The sequence below is a fragment of the Corvus brachyrhynchos genome, unplaced genomic scaffold, assembly GCF_000691975.1.
Source record: "Corvus brachyrhynchos isolate BGI_N302 unplaced genomic scaffold, ASM69197v1 scaffold52, whole genome shotgun sequence".
Taxonomy (NCBI): Eukaryota; Metazoa; Chordata; class Aves; order Passeriformes; family Corvidae; genus Corvus; species Corvus brachyrhynchos.
In genome coordinates this window covers 3978354-3997648 of record NW_008237221.1, presented here as the reverse complement: position 1 = coordinate 3997648, position 19295 = coordinate 3978354, and the positions used below count along the sequence as shown (strand labels likewise).

General features: G+C 41.5%; 1 protein-coding gene across 2 annotated transcripts in view; it reads left to right on the top strand.

Moving 5' to 3' along the window:
- Positions 1-786: 786 nt before the first annotated feature.
- The window catches only part of ADARB2 (adenosine deaminase, RNA specific B2 (inactive)), a 109343-nt gene continuing 90834 nt past the window's right edge, over positions 787-19295 (top strand). For both annotated transcript variants that reach the window (XM_017728927.1, XM_017728926.1), the window contains exons 1-2: positions 787-872; positions 8600-9504. In XM_017728927.1, coding sequence (XP_017584416.1) covers positions 851-872; positions 8600-9504 — 927 coding nt within the window. In that variant the 5' untranslated portion in view covers positions 787-850. The remainder of the gene's footprint in view (positions 873-8599; positions 9505-19295) is intronic.

Below are 19295 nucleotides of genomic sequence, written 5' to 3'. Positions count from 1 at the left end.
AAAAACTGATAGAATTAGAAGACGTGGGAGTCTTTTGTGCCATTCACCCCTGAGCTTTCTCTAAGAATTCTGGTTCAGCCTCCGTTACGGAGAGGAAACAAGTGAAGTAGATGGTCTCATCCATTAGAGCACTGCTCATGTCCCTTCTCGCAGGGCTGTCTGCCTACCCCATTCCCAGCTGGACCAGTTCAAGTATCCCCCACTCTGCAGTGCTCAGGCACCATTGCTGGGAAGCACCATCAAGAAACACTACATGGGGGCAGAAACCAGAAGGAATGTGGCAGCTGTAATAAATGCATCGAGGTTCAGTTAACTTTGGTGGGACTGCAGAGGCACAGAATCACAGAATGTGCTGAGCTGGAAGAGATCCACATGGATCATCAAGTGCAGGACCATCCCCAAGAGTCACACCATGTGCCTAATAGCATTGTCCAAACACTTCTTGAACTCTGTCAGGCTGGAGCTGTGACCACTTCCCTGGGGACCCTGTTCCAGTGCCCAAACACTGGAAGGATGAAGAACCTTTTTCTAATACTCATCTAAACCTCCCGTGACACAATGTGAGGCCATTTTCTTGGGTCCTATCACTGTTACCACAAAGAAGAGATCTCTTCTGAGAATGTCAGAAAACACACACCAAAAGAAAGAAAAGAAAAAAAAAACCAAAAAAACAAAAAAAAACCAAAACAGATTTACCAAGATGTTTTGACCTGAATAAAAGTGTGAATTAGATGTGAATGCATTGACTGAGTACTGATTTTATCTTTTCTTCTGTTTTCTTCTAGAAAAACTAAGCATACTGTCAACCTTCATAGCACCCTTCAAGTACCTGAGTCCTGGCCCAACCACCATGGAGGATGAAGACAATTTAAGTAAGCAGTCTCTTTTCTCTATAGATGTAAATAAAGTTCAAAAATAAAATCTCTACAGAGGAGGAGCAATTGTGGAAAGGAGGTGGTTTTGCAACTATTGGCAGACCATAAGCCCAGTCCATATATAAAATCACAGAATCACACAAGGGAGCTGGAAGGGACCCACAAGGGTCATCAAGTTGAGTTCCTGGCCCTGCACAGAGCCATCAAATTGAGAACTGATCAACCAGGCTTAAATAAACCATATAATGTAAAAATTAACTGCTCTTGGCTAATTACTATTCTCTTGGGCCCTTACACCTCAACCAACTGTCTGAGCCCATGACTGAAGAGCTGGAGGAAAGTCCTGCTGGGTTTGAAGGAATTGAGAAGTCTTCCAAACACCAAGAAGTCCGAGAGTGGCAGTTAGGAATTAAAAACCCTCAATAAGCCCTTCCATTTGTCACCTAGAAGCAATTATTGTATGTTATCCAGCCCTGCTTATTTTAACACAATTTGAATCTTTAAAAAAAAAAGGGAGGGAAGCTTTCTCAACCAAATGAGCAATGTTTTAGTATCACCTACCAGACTGGCTTCTTTTCCAGGCAGACACGTACTGCCATGGTGACCTGTTAGAGTCAGTCAGTGGGAGGAATTGGGTATTTTTCCCTTGTTGTTGCTGATCCGCCTTGGTTTGGTCATGGTGTATCACCAAGGGGAAGAGCTGCTGGAGGAGTGAAGAAGCACAGCCTGCTATTTTCTGCTGCTGAGCATCATGTGGACATCACACTATTCTGCTGCACAAAGAGAGGCTATTACAGATCTTAGCAAAGGCAAAAAAAAATCCTGAAAATCCTTCAAAATTGCTCCCAGGAAGGCTACATTTTCAGGAAGACATATGAGAAGCATACACACACACAGAGGAAACATATTATGCACACGATGAGCTTGTGCAGGCACCTCCTGCGTAATAGTTCCCAAATGTGCTACTTAGTTATTTTTAGGTAATGTAGGAAGTTTGTACAAGCCAAACACTGTAACACCGTTTTCTTATTGCTACTGTAACGCCAAGACAGCTTCGTGCCTGCGTGGGCTGTAAAACAGCTCACATGGACAGGGTAAGCTATGTTTTCTGAAAGAGAAACAGCAAATGTCACTGTTTTCAGGGTCATCCTACCCAGTCCTCCCTTCGGTCAAACATATGCTCCAGTGAAAAGGGAGCTATTTATTTCTTGGTACACCGAAAACATTTTAGGTGTTACTATTAGAATCTTTAATTTTTTTTTTTTTTTAATATGAATTAATTTTAAATCATCCATGTTTCTGTGTTCACTTGCAGTATAGTGGCCTAAATCCCACTAAAGCCTAACGCACACGTACCTCTGGAGTAATTCCACATTTTAAAGAGCTTCAGAGATTTGCTCTAAACAAGTGGAAGAACCTTCTTCTGTGTTAACAGTTTAACAGGAGCCCAGGAGAATGCTGGCAAGGTAGAGAAGTAGGTTGCTTATCCCTGTAGTTTTCTGCTCACTGAGCATCCTGTGAGAGTGCTGCTTCCCCGACTGTGCTGTATCAATGGGCAGAGTTCCACCAGCTGAAATGGATACAAATCCTGTTTCACATTCCCTTAGGCCTTCTTTACAGAGGGAGCCATGCAGTTTAACTACACCTGCATTTTCAACAGGTGATTATTAGCATACAGACATGATTTTTGTGGTTTATCATCAATGAACTAATACTAGAAAAACCTATCAAGGGCAATATGCACCTTTGGAATGGAATTGTGGGTAAAGTAATCATCTGTCTCTAATGAAGGTCTAATCTTGAACATGCAAGAAAAGGACCACACTATTCATCCCCAGAAGGCAGTTGTACCTAAGAATGTAAGAAATGTCACAGAGGATTAGAAATAGGAAGCCTAGCTCTCTACATGGTCTTCAGCATTTGTCAGTGATGCTTTGAGAAAAAGGACATTTAGATGGGGAGCCTCCCCTTGGTATATCATTCTAGCACCCAGCAAAAATTTACTCTGCTAGAGCTTGCACCTGAATCACCATATTTCTTAGACGTCAACAGAACTGTCCAGTCCTCTCCGGAGCCCATTGATACTTCTGATCTCAACAACAGCCAGGAACAAGGAGTGATTTAGAGTGTTGTCAAAAAGTGCACCCTTTTATTGCTTCAAGCCTGCTGTCTCTAGTGCTGGGATTGCAAGAAACAGTGAATAATCATTCCCTGTTCACTGCCTACCTGCCTGCCTTTCACGATGTTACAAGCCTGTGCCTGTCCCTGATCTTTGATTGTGCCATCCCCGCTTTGCCACGGGATCAAGGCAGATTATCACCAGCCACAGATACTTTTGAATCCAGGTCGTGTCTCTAGCCAGAAGCATGTGATTCCTGGGGATCTCATTATGGAGTGCTGCCACAGGCACAGGCTCAGGGCAGCACACGCCTCCCCAGTGTCTGCAGCGGGAGCTGATGGTCCCCAACACACTGATTTCAACCACTTCAGCAGTCTTGAAGGACACATTCCAGACTCTGTGCAGGTTCAGTTATGAGTATGTTGGTCAAATTCCTCTTCAGACAGCATGAGGCCCCAGAGCTTTTGTTTCCACAGTGTGAGATACAGCAGCAACCCTGTGTCTAAGAAAAGAGTGAATATCCCATTCCAGGAGGCAGAGCTCCAAGCAATCCCTTGCCAAAACAATTCCCTTATTTTTGTTTTGAAAACTGTGTCTATTGCTATCATTTGGATTTCTCCAGGGCCTAAAATGTCCTGGGCCTGATTCAGGAAGGCATGTCCTCAGGTCTGTCTCTGCCATGGGCTGCCCATATTTTCTGCTGCATGCAGTTCTTTGCTAACTTGGACAGAGAGCATGGGAATTTGAGTATCATCTAAGTCAGGGCAATTAGATCATTTAAATAATTTCCCTCATTGGTAAGATCTGTACTAGACATACATGGATTTTGCAGCTACTTCAGATAGTTAGGTGGGCAAAGTAGAGTATGTTCATTCTGGAACAGCTAAAGACAGTGGCAATCACTTTTCACAAACTTTCCATCTTCACTTCAAGCAAAGTCCTGTACTCTGTTTCGCTGGTAATGCTTCTCTCTGAAGTCTGGTGTTACGCACCAATAAAATCTAATGACACTGGTTTTAATAGCCTGAACCCTGTGAGCTGCCAGGGAGTGTTCAACAGCAACAGAGAAATCATGGCTAACCTAGACTTCTTACATGGAGGTTTAAAAATACATGTGTGTTTTCATGTAAGAGAGAAAAGAGTGATTTGTATTGTTAGCTTCAAGTTTATTGTTCCAAAGTCAAGAATATCAACCTGAAAATCCTGGCAGAAGCATTCCCAATTCTTGGTTGTGGAATCAATAAGTGTATGAAAAGGCCATCTTGCTTGCAAGAGGAGACTGCCCTACATTGCATTTGATGTAGGAGCTGGCCTTGGGCAAAGGTACCATGCCTCTGGCACCTGGGTTCATACCTGTTGCTCCTGATTCAAGATTTTTTACTTTCAAGTATTCCAGGAATTAAGAAAGTCCATCCTTCTAACATCTGCAGTCAACGTGATGTAGTTAAACAGCAAAAATGTACTCTACATAAGCAATCCAGTGTTGCCTGTCTCAGAGCTAGCACTTGAATCAGGAGTTGGCCATAATACAAATATTGCAAATTATTTCTTCTAATATCACAGCTTTTGAATAATGTATTGCCATTGTAAAGATGCTAGTGAAAATGAATATGCCACCTACCACCTCTTTTTTCCTATCCTCCCTAGAAGTTGGCCTGGCAGCAGAATAACCTTCAACAGGAATAATATTATCTCTTCAAATGTAGCATGGAGTATCGGATGGTTAGTTCTGCAGAGCCCTTAAGACCCAGAGACATATTCAGTGTCATTATTAGTGATGTATTATAGTTCTGAAATGCTCTTGATGAGGCAAACTCTCTAGGTTAACTCTACTGTGCATAATGACCAAAAGGAGAAAAACATGAAAGAGCAGTCAGGAGATTGAGGAATAGTGCATAAATAAATATATTTCACTAACTGCTTTCTTTTCTCCTGTTCAATTAGTGAAGCAAATACAAGATCACAATGTCTCCTGATGCTTGTGAAACTGAAAAAATCAATTAATAAAGTTACCTGAGGAGATACTACAATGCAAAGCTGTGAGACTTTTTTAGATATCTTACACAATAAATTAGAAACTATTGCCAAAAAAGTATAATATTTTTCTTTCTCTTTTAACTCCATCCCCTTACTATGTTAATATTCTCCAACCTTTCATGATGGGATAACCATAATTTATTATCTTTCTTTTTTTTCCCTAAATGTAAGGAATATATTTGGGAAAGTCAAGAACAAAGACACTATGAGAAATAACAAGACTGAAAATGATCCACAGTTTTGCATTTTCCCTCTGTGTATCCTCTGACTTATCCCTTTCCTTTTAGTGCTCTTCATTCCTAAAATTGCTTGTGATTGTTCTATTACAGCTGCTTGCAGTATTTATCTTGTGTAGTTTGGTGTCATTTGCCTGCTTTGTCTGATTTTCACAATAGAAGTACATGTGCCACCATTAGAGAGGTAATCTTATGTCTGCTACACAGAGGTCTCATAAAAGACACATTTCAAAGACTTCCTATTTCAAAGATACCTAAAAGTATAAAGTAATTTCACATTTCCTGGCAGCTGCCAGGGATCACACAAGTCCATCAGGCTCACAGACTTTGTGAGGCACTCACTGAGTTTAGGCTGCCTCTGATTTACAGGCCATGATGACGTATGGCTGGCGCAGCTCCTACTGAGATCTGGGAAGAACTGAGCTGTTTCCTTGTGTTTCAGGACCAGGTGCTCTAAAATCTGGTTGGCTGTAAAGATACTTGCACAGATTTTCTTCACTGTGACGAGGCCAAAACACGCCATAAATGCAGGCATGTCATCGCCACGCATGCCCAACTTTGTCCACATATGCTTTGTGCCTAATATCTGAAAGTTTTACACTTGCATTTCTGCATTTTTTTCACTACATCAAGGCAAACTCTCTGTTGGCCAAAACATGGACTAGACAATTTTATAGACACAACTTAAGACAAATAAGTAATGTTTATTTTATGGTGTTAGTTAACTATTGTTTTATTGAGGGTGGTTAAGGTAAGATGTTAAGGTCACACATTCACATTCACAAATCTGCAGTTCTCTGACCATGAAAGGAAGAACAGATGGAATAAGAAAATATGAATTATAAACACAAATAACCTCTTGAGTTTTCCTATTCAGTGGTGCATAATCAATACAAATTCTTTTCAAAGCTGAATAATGTGTGACGCAGGAGCTATCTTTCTTTTCATGCTTCTTGACTACAGTATCATTATGTACCATAATTGGCTCTGTAAAAACCTATTAGGTTGAGAGAGAAGGTGTGAAATACAGAACCAAACCTGTTTCCTGCTAAAAAATATGTCTGCATCAAAATATTTTACCTTTACTTTAAAAAATACACATAACTGAAGAGATATATTCTGAGTGGAATGAAAACATGAGAAAGGAAGGAAAATGGCCAGAGCCACTGCCAAGCTGGACAGAGGAAGTTAAAGCTGATATCCCCTTTCCCTTCAGATCAGAATCTCTATAAGTACAGTTGTGAACTCAATGAGAAAACAGCACATTATCCTTGTGCCTTAGTTATCATGATCTTTTAAATGTCTTATTTCCAGAGAGGCTGGTTTAAAGATGTCGTATTTTATACAGCTGAATACCATATGATGAAACTTTTTCTATTATGTGCATCTTTTGCTTTCCTTTCCTTCCTCACCTGTCTTCATTCCATCCCCTTAGCTTCAGAAACTAAAACTTAACTAAGACCTTAATTTGTCAGTTCACTTTCTGACGCAACAAAGCGCTGCAGAAGAGAGCTCTGGAAATAACTTTGGTGAGACATAGACCCAGGCTGGAAGCTCAGTGTGTGCAAGGTTTTCAGGAGAGGGAGCCTAAAGACTCAGTTCTGCAAATGGGCCCACACACATGGTATTTGAGCCATGATTATTACTCCTGTCTAAGCAGTGACCCCCTTTCTGTGGAACAACTTGCATGAGTGCAGACTTAGTGCTCTGATGGGAAAAAGTCTTTTGATATTTAATACAAGTGTAATGTGTCGGGATATAAAGGAAGTTTTTAATCATGATGGTTGGTTCTACATAATCCTCTGCAGGCTCCTGTGCAGCTGTCAGCCCAGCCTAATACTGGGGTGCAGCAAAGACACCGCACTCCAGCAGAAGCTTCTCAGAGCTTAGCCAGCAGCTCACCCCTTACATCCTTGCAGCCAGCCTGTGTTATTAGGGTAGAAAGAAATCCAAACATGACCATGGTCCCACAGAAAATGGGAGGACCATTCTCTGTCCCCTAAGAATGAGTGGGACTTTCTCTGTGCATGGGACTGACACAGGCTGTGCAGGTGGCATGATCATGTCTGACAATAACAAACCAAACCCTGGGAAAGGCTCTGTGCCCAGTGCTGTTTGGAGGAAAGCAGGCAGCCACACAGTGCTCTGCTTGGAAAGGGATCAAGTGCTCACTCCTGGGATGGGCTGCCTTGTACGTTGGTTAGACTCACATTTACTTCCTCCGCTTGTCTCTGCCCCAAGCAATGGACAGGAGGACTGGAGGATGTATCAGAGATGCAATACATTTAAACAAACTCATCAGAAATGACAGAAATTTTATAGGATGATTATTTAGCCAGCAGCACATTTTGCGTCTCATTCAGGACACCAGTGAGATGATTCTCCATTCTCAGCCATGCCTCTGTTGTGACACAGAGCACTGCCTTGCAGCATGGACACTGCACAAGTGTGGTCCAGAGTAGTGGGGGATTCACTGGTCCAACAATGGAGTGCTCCCTCCATAGCTCCCCACTGCCATTTCATTCCCTTCCTGGCACTCCTGGCAATCACACTCTCCCATTTCTTTTCTTTGATAGAGATCATCCTTTACATCAGGAATTGCTCCCATCATGATGCTCTGGCTTTTCCTGGTCTTATTTGGATTTATCTACAGTTTTTGCAATATTAGTTGTTGCTGATGCAGAAACTAAGAGTATCTGCAATTGAATTTGACAGAAAGGCACTCACTTACTAAACTGGGATCTGAGTCCAGACCAAATTATTGTTTCAAATGCTATGAAGGTCTGTCAGATCATTTCCTAGTCTGGATTCATGATGCTGACAACACAAGAGGCTATGGTGTGAGCCGAAATGGTAAATGTATTTATTGCAAATAGATTATTCAATGCATTGGCCCATTTTTCTGTTTGTGAATCATTTCTGATTTCTAATAATGTGTTCATAAGCATTCACCCACATGAATTATAGAATAATTGTCATCCTAAGGGAATTTTACAAACTATTCACATTTTACTAGTAATTATCAAGCAGTTCATTTAAGTTACATGCCATCCATTATGCTTCATCTTTGAGTGATGTAATCTTTTCTTAAAACAGAAGGCTAATAGAAGCAGACCTTTAGGGACAAGTAAACATTCAGAACATGCAAAAAAAACCCACGCTAGAAATAAAAAACCAACCATTATACAGATATATGAGGAAATCTCCTGAAAAGAGCTGAGCAACAATTTCTTTTTTTTTTTTTTTTTTTGGCTATTCTGACAGCCCTAGGCATAATTTCAGCTACTATGATGACAATTGTAATGTGAGTTGTTTTCTTTCTTTACTGACAGGTACCAGCAGTGCAGAAGTAAAGGAAAATCGAAACATCGGCAACCTGGAGGATCATCCAGTAGCATCTACTGACAGGGCAAGAGGGGGAACACCTAGCAGTAAGAGGAAAAGACCCTTAGAGGAAGGCAATAATGGCCATTTCTGCAAACTCCAGCTTATCTGGAAGAAAGTTTCATGGTCAGTGACACCAAAGAATGCTCTGGTTCAGCTACACGAACTTAAACCAGGATTACAATATAAAATGGTTTCCCAGACAGGTCCAGTGCATGCTCCAGTCTTTGCTGTCGCTGTGGAGGTAAATGGACTTACATTTGAAGGCACAGGCCCCACAAAAAAGAAAGCCAAAATGCGTGCCGCAGAGTTAGCTCTGAAGTCATTCGTTCAGTTCCCCAACGCCTGCCAAGCCCACTTCGCCATGGGAAACTGCATCAGCCCATCCACGGACTTCACTTCTGATCAGGCAGACTTTCCAGACACTCTGTTCAAGGAGTTCGAACCATCCACACACAGCGAGGACTTCTCAGTCTACAAGCCCGTCAATAACGAGCTGCTCTCCACCGCGTACCGACACGGGCGCTTACTGTGCCACACGCTGGACCTGATGGGCCACGCCAAGCCGGGCAAGCACAGGATGGCCAAAGCGGAGAGCGAGAAGAACCCGGTGGTGCTGCTCAATGAGCTGCGCTCGGGCCTGCGCTACGTCTGCCTCTCCGAGACAGTGGAGAAGCAGCACATCAAGAGCTTTGTGATGGCCGTGAGAGTGGACGGGAGAACATTTGAAGGCTCAGGACGTAGCAAGAAGCTGGCCAAGGGTCAAGCGGCACAGGCGGCCTTGCAGGCCCTCTTTAACATTCGTCTGCCCAGCCACATTCCCAGCAGGAGCAAATGTCACCATTTGCCACAGGTGAGAGCTCCTGGGTAGCTGCCACCACGTTGAAGGAACTCTTCTGATGAGTGGGATTGGTATTGCCGTAGCTGTTATTGGTCTACCAGATGGTTCTTCTGATGTTGCAGCAAGTGTCATGCCACAAAAGAGCTCTTTCCCCATAAAAAGAGCCACAGGCAAAAGCTTGGCGATAGTACCCTGAAATTACTGGGTACAGTTTGGAGCTCATTCCACAGGAAGCATAGAGGAGAGGGCAAAATATAAGGAGAAATACCAACATTTCACTTTGCTAGAGAAAATGGTGCATTGACACAGGCAGAAAATAGGTCATTCTGTGGTACTGCATCTTTCTTTACAGAGAGGAGCATCTCCTTAAAGAGATGCTCCTCCTTTTAGGTTAATTTTTGATGAGAACCATGCCATTCAGAGGAGACATCAGTGCTAAGGAATATGCCTGTGTCAGAGCAATTCTGCCACTGGAAAAGGGAAAGATTTTTGTTTATTATGAGCTTACTATTGGGGGTGATTTTGGTTGGTTGGTTGGTTTGATTTGAAGGCTTGGGGTTTTTTGGTTTGTTTTTTGTTTTCAGATATGCCTCCAACAGTACAATGGATACTGAAAGCTTTGAATTTTTCCTGGAACAAATGTAGAGATTATTGTTGTATTCATATAGAAAATATAGATCTGAGGTGCATACTTAGCACATCAAAATTTCATAGTTGGTCATAGGCCAAAGGCTATCTTAGCATTACTCAGATGTGTCCATTTTCTTAGTTCAAAGGAAGTCAGGATTTGCAGACACTGGGAAGCATTAATGGGTTCAAGTGATTTATTGATTTATTTGCGGTATCAGAAAAGGTTTGATTCACCAGCACCAGGAGGTGATCTACAGCTACAAAGCTCCCTTTATGAAGGGAGCTGTTAATGTCCAGGATTTAATGCAAAGCACTAGGAGCACTAAGAGTCATTGTGCTGTTGGCTTGCTGTGAGACCCTAGGCAAGCCATTTAAATTCAGTGTGCCTGTAATAAAAATGAGCATATTATATGAAAGAACACTTCAAGATCCTTAAGTAGTGTGTAAATGCAAATTATGAGTAGCAATTCTCATTAACATTAGTAAAGATGGTCATTATATGTTCAAGGAGTTTGATAGCAGATTAATCCTTTAGGTAACATGATTGCCTGCAGGACCCAGGAATTATATTTGGTGACCCAGAAGTTTCCTGTCTATGTTTCCAAAAAGGAAACATTGCAAATGTGAGAATTTCTAAAATACTTCATAATCCTCCACCTTTCTTTTAATTCCAGTTTACAAACTCCATGAACCCGTGAGATAATAACATAGTTCAATAATAGCAGTGATCTTCACAAAGTGCTTTGCAGGCATTTTGGAAACCTTAGCCAAGATGGCAGTTTCACCTTTCCAGTGGTCCTTCAAAGTACACATAGTTTTAAATGAGATACCCCTAGTGTTTCCTACCCAAATTAATTCTGGTTATAAGCAATCCCATTCTGCTGGTTGCTTTGTTGCCCCCAGTGAACTTTGCTGGGTGTGTCAGCAGGTAAATACATGTATTTATTGACCTCTGGTTTGTCATGTTCTGAAACTGCACCACAAGGATCATTGCCTCAGTTCCTGAGCTCTCTGAAATATTCCCTGGTTTCTTGGCTTCATCCTGACCTTCTGCCTGAATATCACATTTTACTTCAGTCTCCAACTGTTCATTAAGTGACATATTCTCCAGTGTATGTTCCCTTTTTAATGTCCTTTTCTCCTTTCTGTAGACTGCTGCCCTCCTTATCTTCTTCCCTTCACTGTTCTGGAAGTATAAATGTCAGTGAAAAGGTGTCACTGAACTTTCTCTGTCAGTATTTTTTGAGTGGTTATGCATTGTCCCAACTAGAAGATTACTTTTAATGTCAGCATTCAGCACATTAATTGAGAGATAAGCCTCAACACTGATTTCTGCTGACCTCCTTACAAGCTGCTCTCATCAACAGATATAGCAGCTGTGACACAAAACCTGAGTTTGTGTTACTCGCTAAGTCATAATTCAAATTCCACAGAAACCAACAGACATACTTAGTGCACTGACTTCAACTTAAGCATTAAATCCAGAAGCATCTTTTCTAGTTCTCACTGTGTTATGCAATACCTCATCAAATGACTGCCTTTGCTCACTGCCTCAGTCAGCCCATCTGGTGTTTGGTCAGTCGAAGCAGTGTAACCATACTGGGGAGAGTGCAGCTCTCAGTATCTGTGGTCAGAGGCAGCTGCTCCAAGCGCTGTTTCAGCTCCTTCTTGTTTCCCTGATCTTGTGGGAACCACATTTTCAAAGACATGCTTCAAGCCAAGTTTTCAAAACTGTTCCTACTTAGTAGTCTTTGTTTCTGTCCATCCATAAGTGTTTAAAAGCAGGAGAGGATCCTGGAACCCAAATAGCTTGGGAGTAGAATTTAAAATATTAGGAGGGATTGATTTCTTCACAGAATAAGGAGCAACTATTGTCCTATACAACCATTCACTCTTTTCATGTGCTTCATTTTATTTGTTAGAATATCAAACAGTTAATTCATTGGCAGTGGGGACAGGCAAACAAGATCAGCTGTCAGAGTTTCACCCCTATTTTGAGTATTTTGTATAATCCAGGAGTGTTTATCTCAGTTTATCTCTGTTTATCCTTTACAAAGAGTATTCCAACTTTTCATGTCTGTGCTCCTGTTCCCCTTGCTATTATCAGGGGTGTTAGGAGGCTACAATTTGCCTTTTTGTGGTTACAGCCTGACTAGAAACAGGAAATAGCCAAAAATCATGTAACACCAGTAGTCCAGTTATCCTGAAATTTTGTATTTCACAATGTCCAAGAAATTTTCAAAAAAAGCAGTTGTACTTAAGTGCTGGGCCTCCAAAACATTGACATTCCTGCCTTGCTCATCAGTGCTCCCACGGACCTGGTGTCCCTCAGCCTGGGCCTTGGGTGTGCCGTTGGATGGACAGACACTTTTCTGCTGACTAAAGGAAATTCAATGTAAAACATCAAAAGAGGCACAGGAAGAGGAACTACCTAAAGGAGGGTATATCCAGGTGGGGGTTGGCCTCTACTCCCAAGCATCCAGTGACAGGACAAGAGGATGTGGTCTCAAGCTGTGCCAGGTTGGTTCTGGTTGGACATCAGGAAGAATTTCTTCCCTGACAGGGTGGTTAAGCATTGGAGTGGACTGCTGAGGGACGTGGTGGAGTCACCAACCCTGGAAGTGTTCAAGAAATGATGTGGCCCTTAATAATGTTGTTTAGTTGGCATGGTGATGTTCAGTCAAAGGTTGGACTTGATGATTTTGGAAATCTTTTCCAACCTTAACGATTCTGTGACTTTGTGATTCTGTATCATCCAGTTTGTCTGGAGAGGTGCTGTCTGCACAGGAGGCTTCCTGAACCACCAGGAAATGCACAGCATGGATGTAAACCCCTGTCATCTTGATCTCTTCTAATTCAGGTGAAACAAAGGGCTACAAGAATAGCAAAGCCAGAAATAGATAAACTCCCTGGATCATCTTCAATCCAACTTGCTTCTTCAGCTGCCTCTCACCATGAAAACACTTATGAAAACACACCCTGAAATTCTGAGCACTTTACAATGCCAGAGCTTTCTTAAAAGAACATTGCTATGCCTCTGACTTGTTTCCTGTGATTGCTGCACAATGTGTTTGGGCTAACTGCAAAACACAAAAGGTAAACAAAAGCATCTCACAATTTACACCAGGAAAAAAAATTAATAATTTAAAGCCAAGATAACTGAGATTATGCCTTCTTTACTGCCATCAGCAGTGCAATAATCCACTTCTGTGAGTCTCATACAGGTACAATAGTGGCTGGGAGACCTGTACACTTGCCTGTGTATAGGATGAAGAGAAGGTAGCTGAGATAACCCAAGAACCACCTGAAATGGTCACAACATTTGCCCATCAATCTGCCAGTTCTTCCTCAACCAGATGTTTGATCTGTGCTAGGCACTGAAGTGCAAGATAAATACTATTGATGGTCAGAGACTGGGCACACAATGTTGATCAGAGTAGCAAAGATAGGAGCCTGGAGATCTGTTAAACCCATGGCAGAGGTAAAGTGAATCAGGAGAATGGAAATTACAACTCTTCACTGCACCTTGTATAAGGCACTAAATATTACTCCTTGTTTCCTGGCATACTTGGTCTGAACTCATATTCTCCATCAAATAAAATGTAATTTCTTCAATTATCAGCTTTCATGGAAGTCTGACAATTGTTTCTTCCCACTTTGTAAGCTCATGTTCTTACATTCCAATGCAGGAGGCAACATCAGAGGGTGCTTACCTAACCAGCCCTAATGAGTGCAGCGGTAGAAATTCATCCATCCCAGGCTTTCCAAGTGCAGTGTGTTCAGTTCAGGAGATCAAGGTGGCCTCCAGCTGCATCTGACCAACTGGCAATTGTTTTTCTAATCTTGTAGTCCTTCTAACCTGTCTTAGTCTAAATGGCATTTTTACTGCTGTAGAACAATACCATTAGTACTGCCATAACAAATTAGTAAAAGAGGAGTACTTGGATTTCAAATGGACCTAAATTAGAAAAGAATAGGTGTGAAAATCGCATTCACTCTGCTTTGAAATGGCTTAATGCTGCTGTTGCTGGTTCACATCCAGAGCCTCCAGAGCAGTGGTTGTCTATTTATTTTAACAAAACCTCGTTGTGTTTTGTGTGTGTGTCATCAAAAATAAGCAGGGTTTCTCTCTTTGGCAAATACAGCTAACCTTTTGGATCCAGTTAAATCCCCTATTTGCCAAAAGCTTCATTTGCAGGCTAAAGCAACCTCAATCCTAGATTGCAGTGATTCTTTACTTTGAGCAGGTCAAGGATTCCTGCCAGTTAACTTCAGTGTCACCTTGGTGAGAAGGTGGCATCATCATGGGAAGAGCAACCACCATGTCAGGGAAAGCCACATAACCCACACCTCTCATCCTCTTCCCTCCAGAAACCTGTTTCCCTGTGTTGTGAAACTGGTTCATTTTCATGCAGTGTCAGTTGTTTCTGCCTTCTTAACTTTATTTCTCTCACTATCCTCGTTCGCCAACTCCCTGGCAACTGTGGTCTCTCGCCTGTGTCGCAGTTAAGCCAGGGCTGAGGTTGGCAGTGATATATTTGACTCCAGTGTAAAGAGCAGCAGCACATGGGGTAGGCACTGAGCTTTGAGAAGCTGTTCCAGCAGGTTTCTGTGAAAAGCTTTGTCTGGTCAACCAAGCAGGTACATTGTTTTATAACCTAGTCTGTTTTCTCCTGCACAAGGAGAAACAGCTGATAGGTGTGCGTAGCTCCTGACAGGGGGATGCAAGAAAGAGAAATGGTGGGGACCAGAGAGATGCCTCTGCAATGCAAATAACATTTGATTTTCAACCATCTATTTCTTACTCTGTAGGTGGGGAAAGTTTATAATCAGAGCTACAGGCAATCAAGAAATTTATAGAATTACAGTTTTTTAAGCAAAACAATGGCAAAAGAATCAATTTAGCGGCACAGCATTAGTTTACTGGATACTGTTATTATTATCTTGGCTGCCAATTAGACTGTAGTCACTTTTAGGCTCACAGTTGAGGAACCAGGACCACCTCTCACCCTTCATATAAGTCCAATATAAAAGATTATAATAATCCCCTTCTTGAGTCTCAGATGAAGAAATTACTTTGGTTTAATGTATATAATCCATGCAAGATCAAACGGAGATGCAGAATGGCTACCTACGTGGAATTACAGGAAACAAATTAACAGGGTAGAAAGGACTCTGGTCACTCGCTCTCATAGCATCAGCACATATATGTGGACGCATTAAGGGGTTTGCACATGAAAACCAGTCATCACTGCAAAAAACCAGACTACATTGCATCAGCTGAGCTCCAAGAATGCTGCAGTTCCCTGCCACAGAAAGAAGTTGGTGTATCCGTTTCCACACTCCCTGCCTCTCTCTTTTGCTCCTCAGTTGCAGTTCTGTGTAACTCCCAGCCATAGATAACTCCAATCCCCAAACGATTCCCCTGCACTCGTCTTTAAGTCCTATGTGATATAGAGCATGCTCAGGGCTTTCAGAGCATTAGGTATGCTAAACAAAACTCCTAATGGAGATGTTAAATTCTAAATGTACCACTCACCTAATTAATAATACTTAGAAGAACTGCAATAATCGTGGTAATTAGTTAATGAATAGCCAATCTTAATTTACAGAAGTGAAAAAATAATTGTAATATCTTCAAGGAAAAAAATCTATAAGGCTGAAAGGTATTTTTCTACATTATTTAAGTTTATAAGCAATCCAAAACTCTTCTTCCTCTGAAAAGAAAGGAAAATCAAAATTATCTAATTTTTCCTTATAAAGACTGTAAGAGTCCATGGTGATTACAGTTCATTTAGAGTAGGGTAAATCTGATTTAACCATCTAACTTGGCTGCTGGGTGCTCTTTTAGCTCTTTATTAGTTGAAAATACTTCATACCATCCATGCATCCACAGGAACAGTGTTTGATTTCTTCCCTTCAGATTCTAGATTGCTTATTAAACGTGGCTAGTGAGACACAGCGTGGACTCTGCTGACTTGTGCTGTTCACCTCAATAAACCAGCTTTGTCTATCTGTGAAGCTGATGATGTGGATCTGATTTGTGAAGAATTATTATTTGTGTGACCCATTAGGGTGAGACAGTTTGTGCAGAATGATTAGGGCTCCAGCAACCAGCAGACCTAGTTAGTGCATGAAAGCTGAATCCCAGTCTGGTGTCATCCAGACATAAAACCTTCTTCTAAACCAGACACTCTCGCAGCTGTCAGAGTTGCTTCTGTTGTTTTCTGGCTTTGGAAGTGAGCTAGGGACACTTCAGAAAGCTCCCGGCAAGCTGGACCTCGTTAAAGCTCCCACTTAATCTTGGACTTGCATCCTGATTTTGTTTATAATGCTCCATTATTACCTACTAAATACAAGCCATGATCATTCTGCTCTGCTAAATGGAGCTGTAATACAAGAGCCCGGAGTGAATTTTTCTTTGGTTGACTTCCATGAAAAGCGTTTTGTGTTTGAGCTGGAGTGTTACAGTCATGCCAAAACCACATTCTTTATCTATTTTTATCTGTAGTCGCATCTAGGAAGCCTTAATTATTCCAGCAGATTTTTCCTTCAATGTACAGAGTACCAGAAGCAAGCTCCTAGCATTTATTCTACGACGACTACCTCCCTCTTGTGGTCCTTGTGCCAGCCCTGTGGCAGGCAGATCATCATCATGTGAGGGGAAATCTAACAACACAAAATGCCAACACACGTTGGAGGGCAGTGGTCCAGAGCCTCCCAGTGATGCTGCTGGGAATCCCAGTGCCACATGCGGCAGAGGGACCACTCCCTTCCACTGAAGAGGGAACATCTCTGCCCACTTTATTTTTCTTGCAAGTGTTAGCCTTTAAATAGTGAATTTGTGTAGTAGTCATGGAGAAAACCAACATTTTTCCTGCCCCTTTATCTCAGCTAAAATGTCCATGCATACTGCATTGTGAAAGGATTATGTACGTACACACACACACAAAATAGTATGCGGGTCATAAAATTCAATAGGGGAAATGTTTTCAGGGCTTAATCTTAGGATTGTTGAGAAGTAATGGACAGAACAGATTTTGGACTTGTTATACTGCATGTGAAATGTGATTCATGTGTTTAGACATTTATACAACCAGAGAGAAGTGGCTCAGGTTCTTTGAGATAGTAAAATCCTTCGTTGTTTACAAAGTGCTTTCTTTATATGAACATTTTACAAGTGAGTTTGGATTTTTAGTGGGAGCAAAATTTTAGAGCAAGAGTGTTGGTTTTTTTCTCTTTGCACATACATGATGCATGATGTGAACTTTTGTTAAGATAAAATATTTTTACAAACTTCTGAGAAATAGAAATGGGAGATACATACAAGTAATCACTGGGATAGTGGGTAAATTATTCACCTTTTTTATCACATTTTATTCAATCAAAGCAATCTGCATTGTCTATGTCTCATGATACCCCTTCTTAGACTGTATTCGAAGACACATAAAATATTAATGCATCCATTAAACTTTTCTCCTCTACCTTTAATACTGCAATATTATTGTGTTTAGACAAGTTCATGTTGCTTTTTCATCCTGTCCAGTTTTCTAATTGTCAGAGTCTACTTCCAAGCGAGCTGTTATTTCCTATTTGTCTTCTGAGCCGGAGTAGACATTTGATATGAAAATACCTAAGCATGATTGCTCTTAACCTACTTGTCATCACATCTGCTGCAGACACCAGCCTCACAATCAGACCTGAATTCAGACGATGGTACCTTAAAATCAATGCTAAAATAAGATGTCATCCAAATGAGCCCATGCTACTGAAGCCATGCTAATTTGCAATTCCTTTTGTGCTGTCTCTTCTTGCTCTCTTTACCCAGTTCATCTTTAAAAACTAAAGGTGGAAAGAGTACATTCCCTGAGCAAACAGTCAATTAACAAAATGAATATGGTTTGGTTTGGTCAGAAAAATAGTCTAAGCATCCCTTGATTTTTAAGTTTTCTGTTCTTGTTGACTTCTCTTCTTATTGAGTTCCTATTTTTAGGCTATCTTCTATGAACTGGGCACTAATGCTCACAGAAGTAATTGTAATCAACTCCTTTCCCTCTTATGTGGGTCATTGCTTTAATAGGTTAAACACAAGGAATAATGTGTGTCCCCAAGGTCTGGTGGGGAGAGTGGAGACAGCTACACTGCCTTCATTTCTTGTTTGGTAATTAGTTCTTATCCAAATCAACTTTGCCCTATACTTTTAAGGAATAATCCTCACAGGAATATTGAAGAACAAACTCATTACTCCTGAATTCCCTTTTTGTCTTCTACTCTCCTTGAAATACACACAAGTCATTCTAACCCCCGGTGCCTAATGACCCTTGTACACCCATCATATGGAGAACAGCTCAGAACAGCACCACAAAGATACTGTTAGGGCTTAGTTTTCCTGGTCTTTGCACAGAAGGAGTGTCCAAGAGAGTAGAAATGCTTGTTTAATCCTGACCCAGCTGCACAGAAACCCCCTGCAAACCAAGCTAGTGGCCATCAACATGAAGCAGACAAAAAAAACTAGCTAGAAAAAAGTAGGGAGCAGTGGTTGGTAACACAGCAGTCAAGTTTCCTGAAGGTTTATGGTTATGGCAGCAGTGAGGGGCAGATGTGCTGATTGATGCACACTACAGGACACAAATCAGAGACACACTGAAGTTTTTGTGTCTGAGTATCAGCAATTTGCACAAAAAGGGAAATATATCACATAGCTGTTAAAATTGTGGTCTGAGCCAAAAGTTAGCAGGCACCACTTGGAAAGCAGCATGAAAATAGTGTCCTATAATAATGTTTATAGCTGCTCATAGCACAATCACATGGAGGGAAGAGGAATTGCCCATGAGGGTCACCAGTCCGGAAAACACCTTCAGAGATGCTAAAGGTAGTTATCAGCTCTTACCCAAGAAAACCAAAAAAAGCCATGGCACATTAATTCCTATGGATCCTATGGATTACTGACTTGCAACTCAGCCCAAGGGTTTTGCAATTCCCAGCAAGGACTAACAACACATTAAAACACTGTCATATTTTGCTGCCTTTTGTGGCATTGCATGTTCTTCCTTCAGTGCTCAATTTAATCCAATCAGGACTTTTTCCTATATGGAGTTACATGGACATTACCGGAACAGGGGGCATGAGTTATTGACACAAAGATATCTTTGTCCATTCTGTGCCTGACTTCT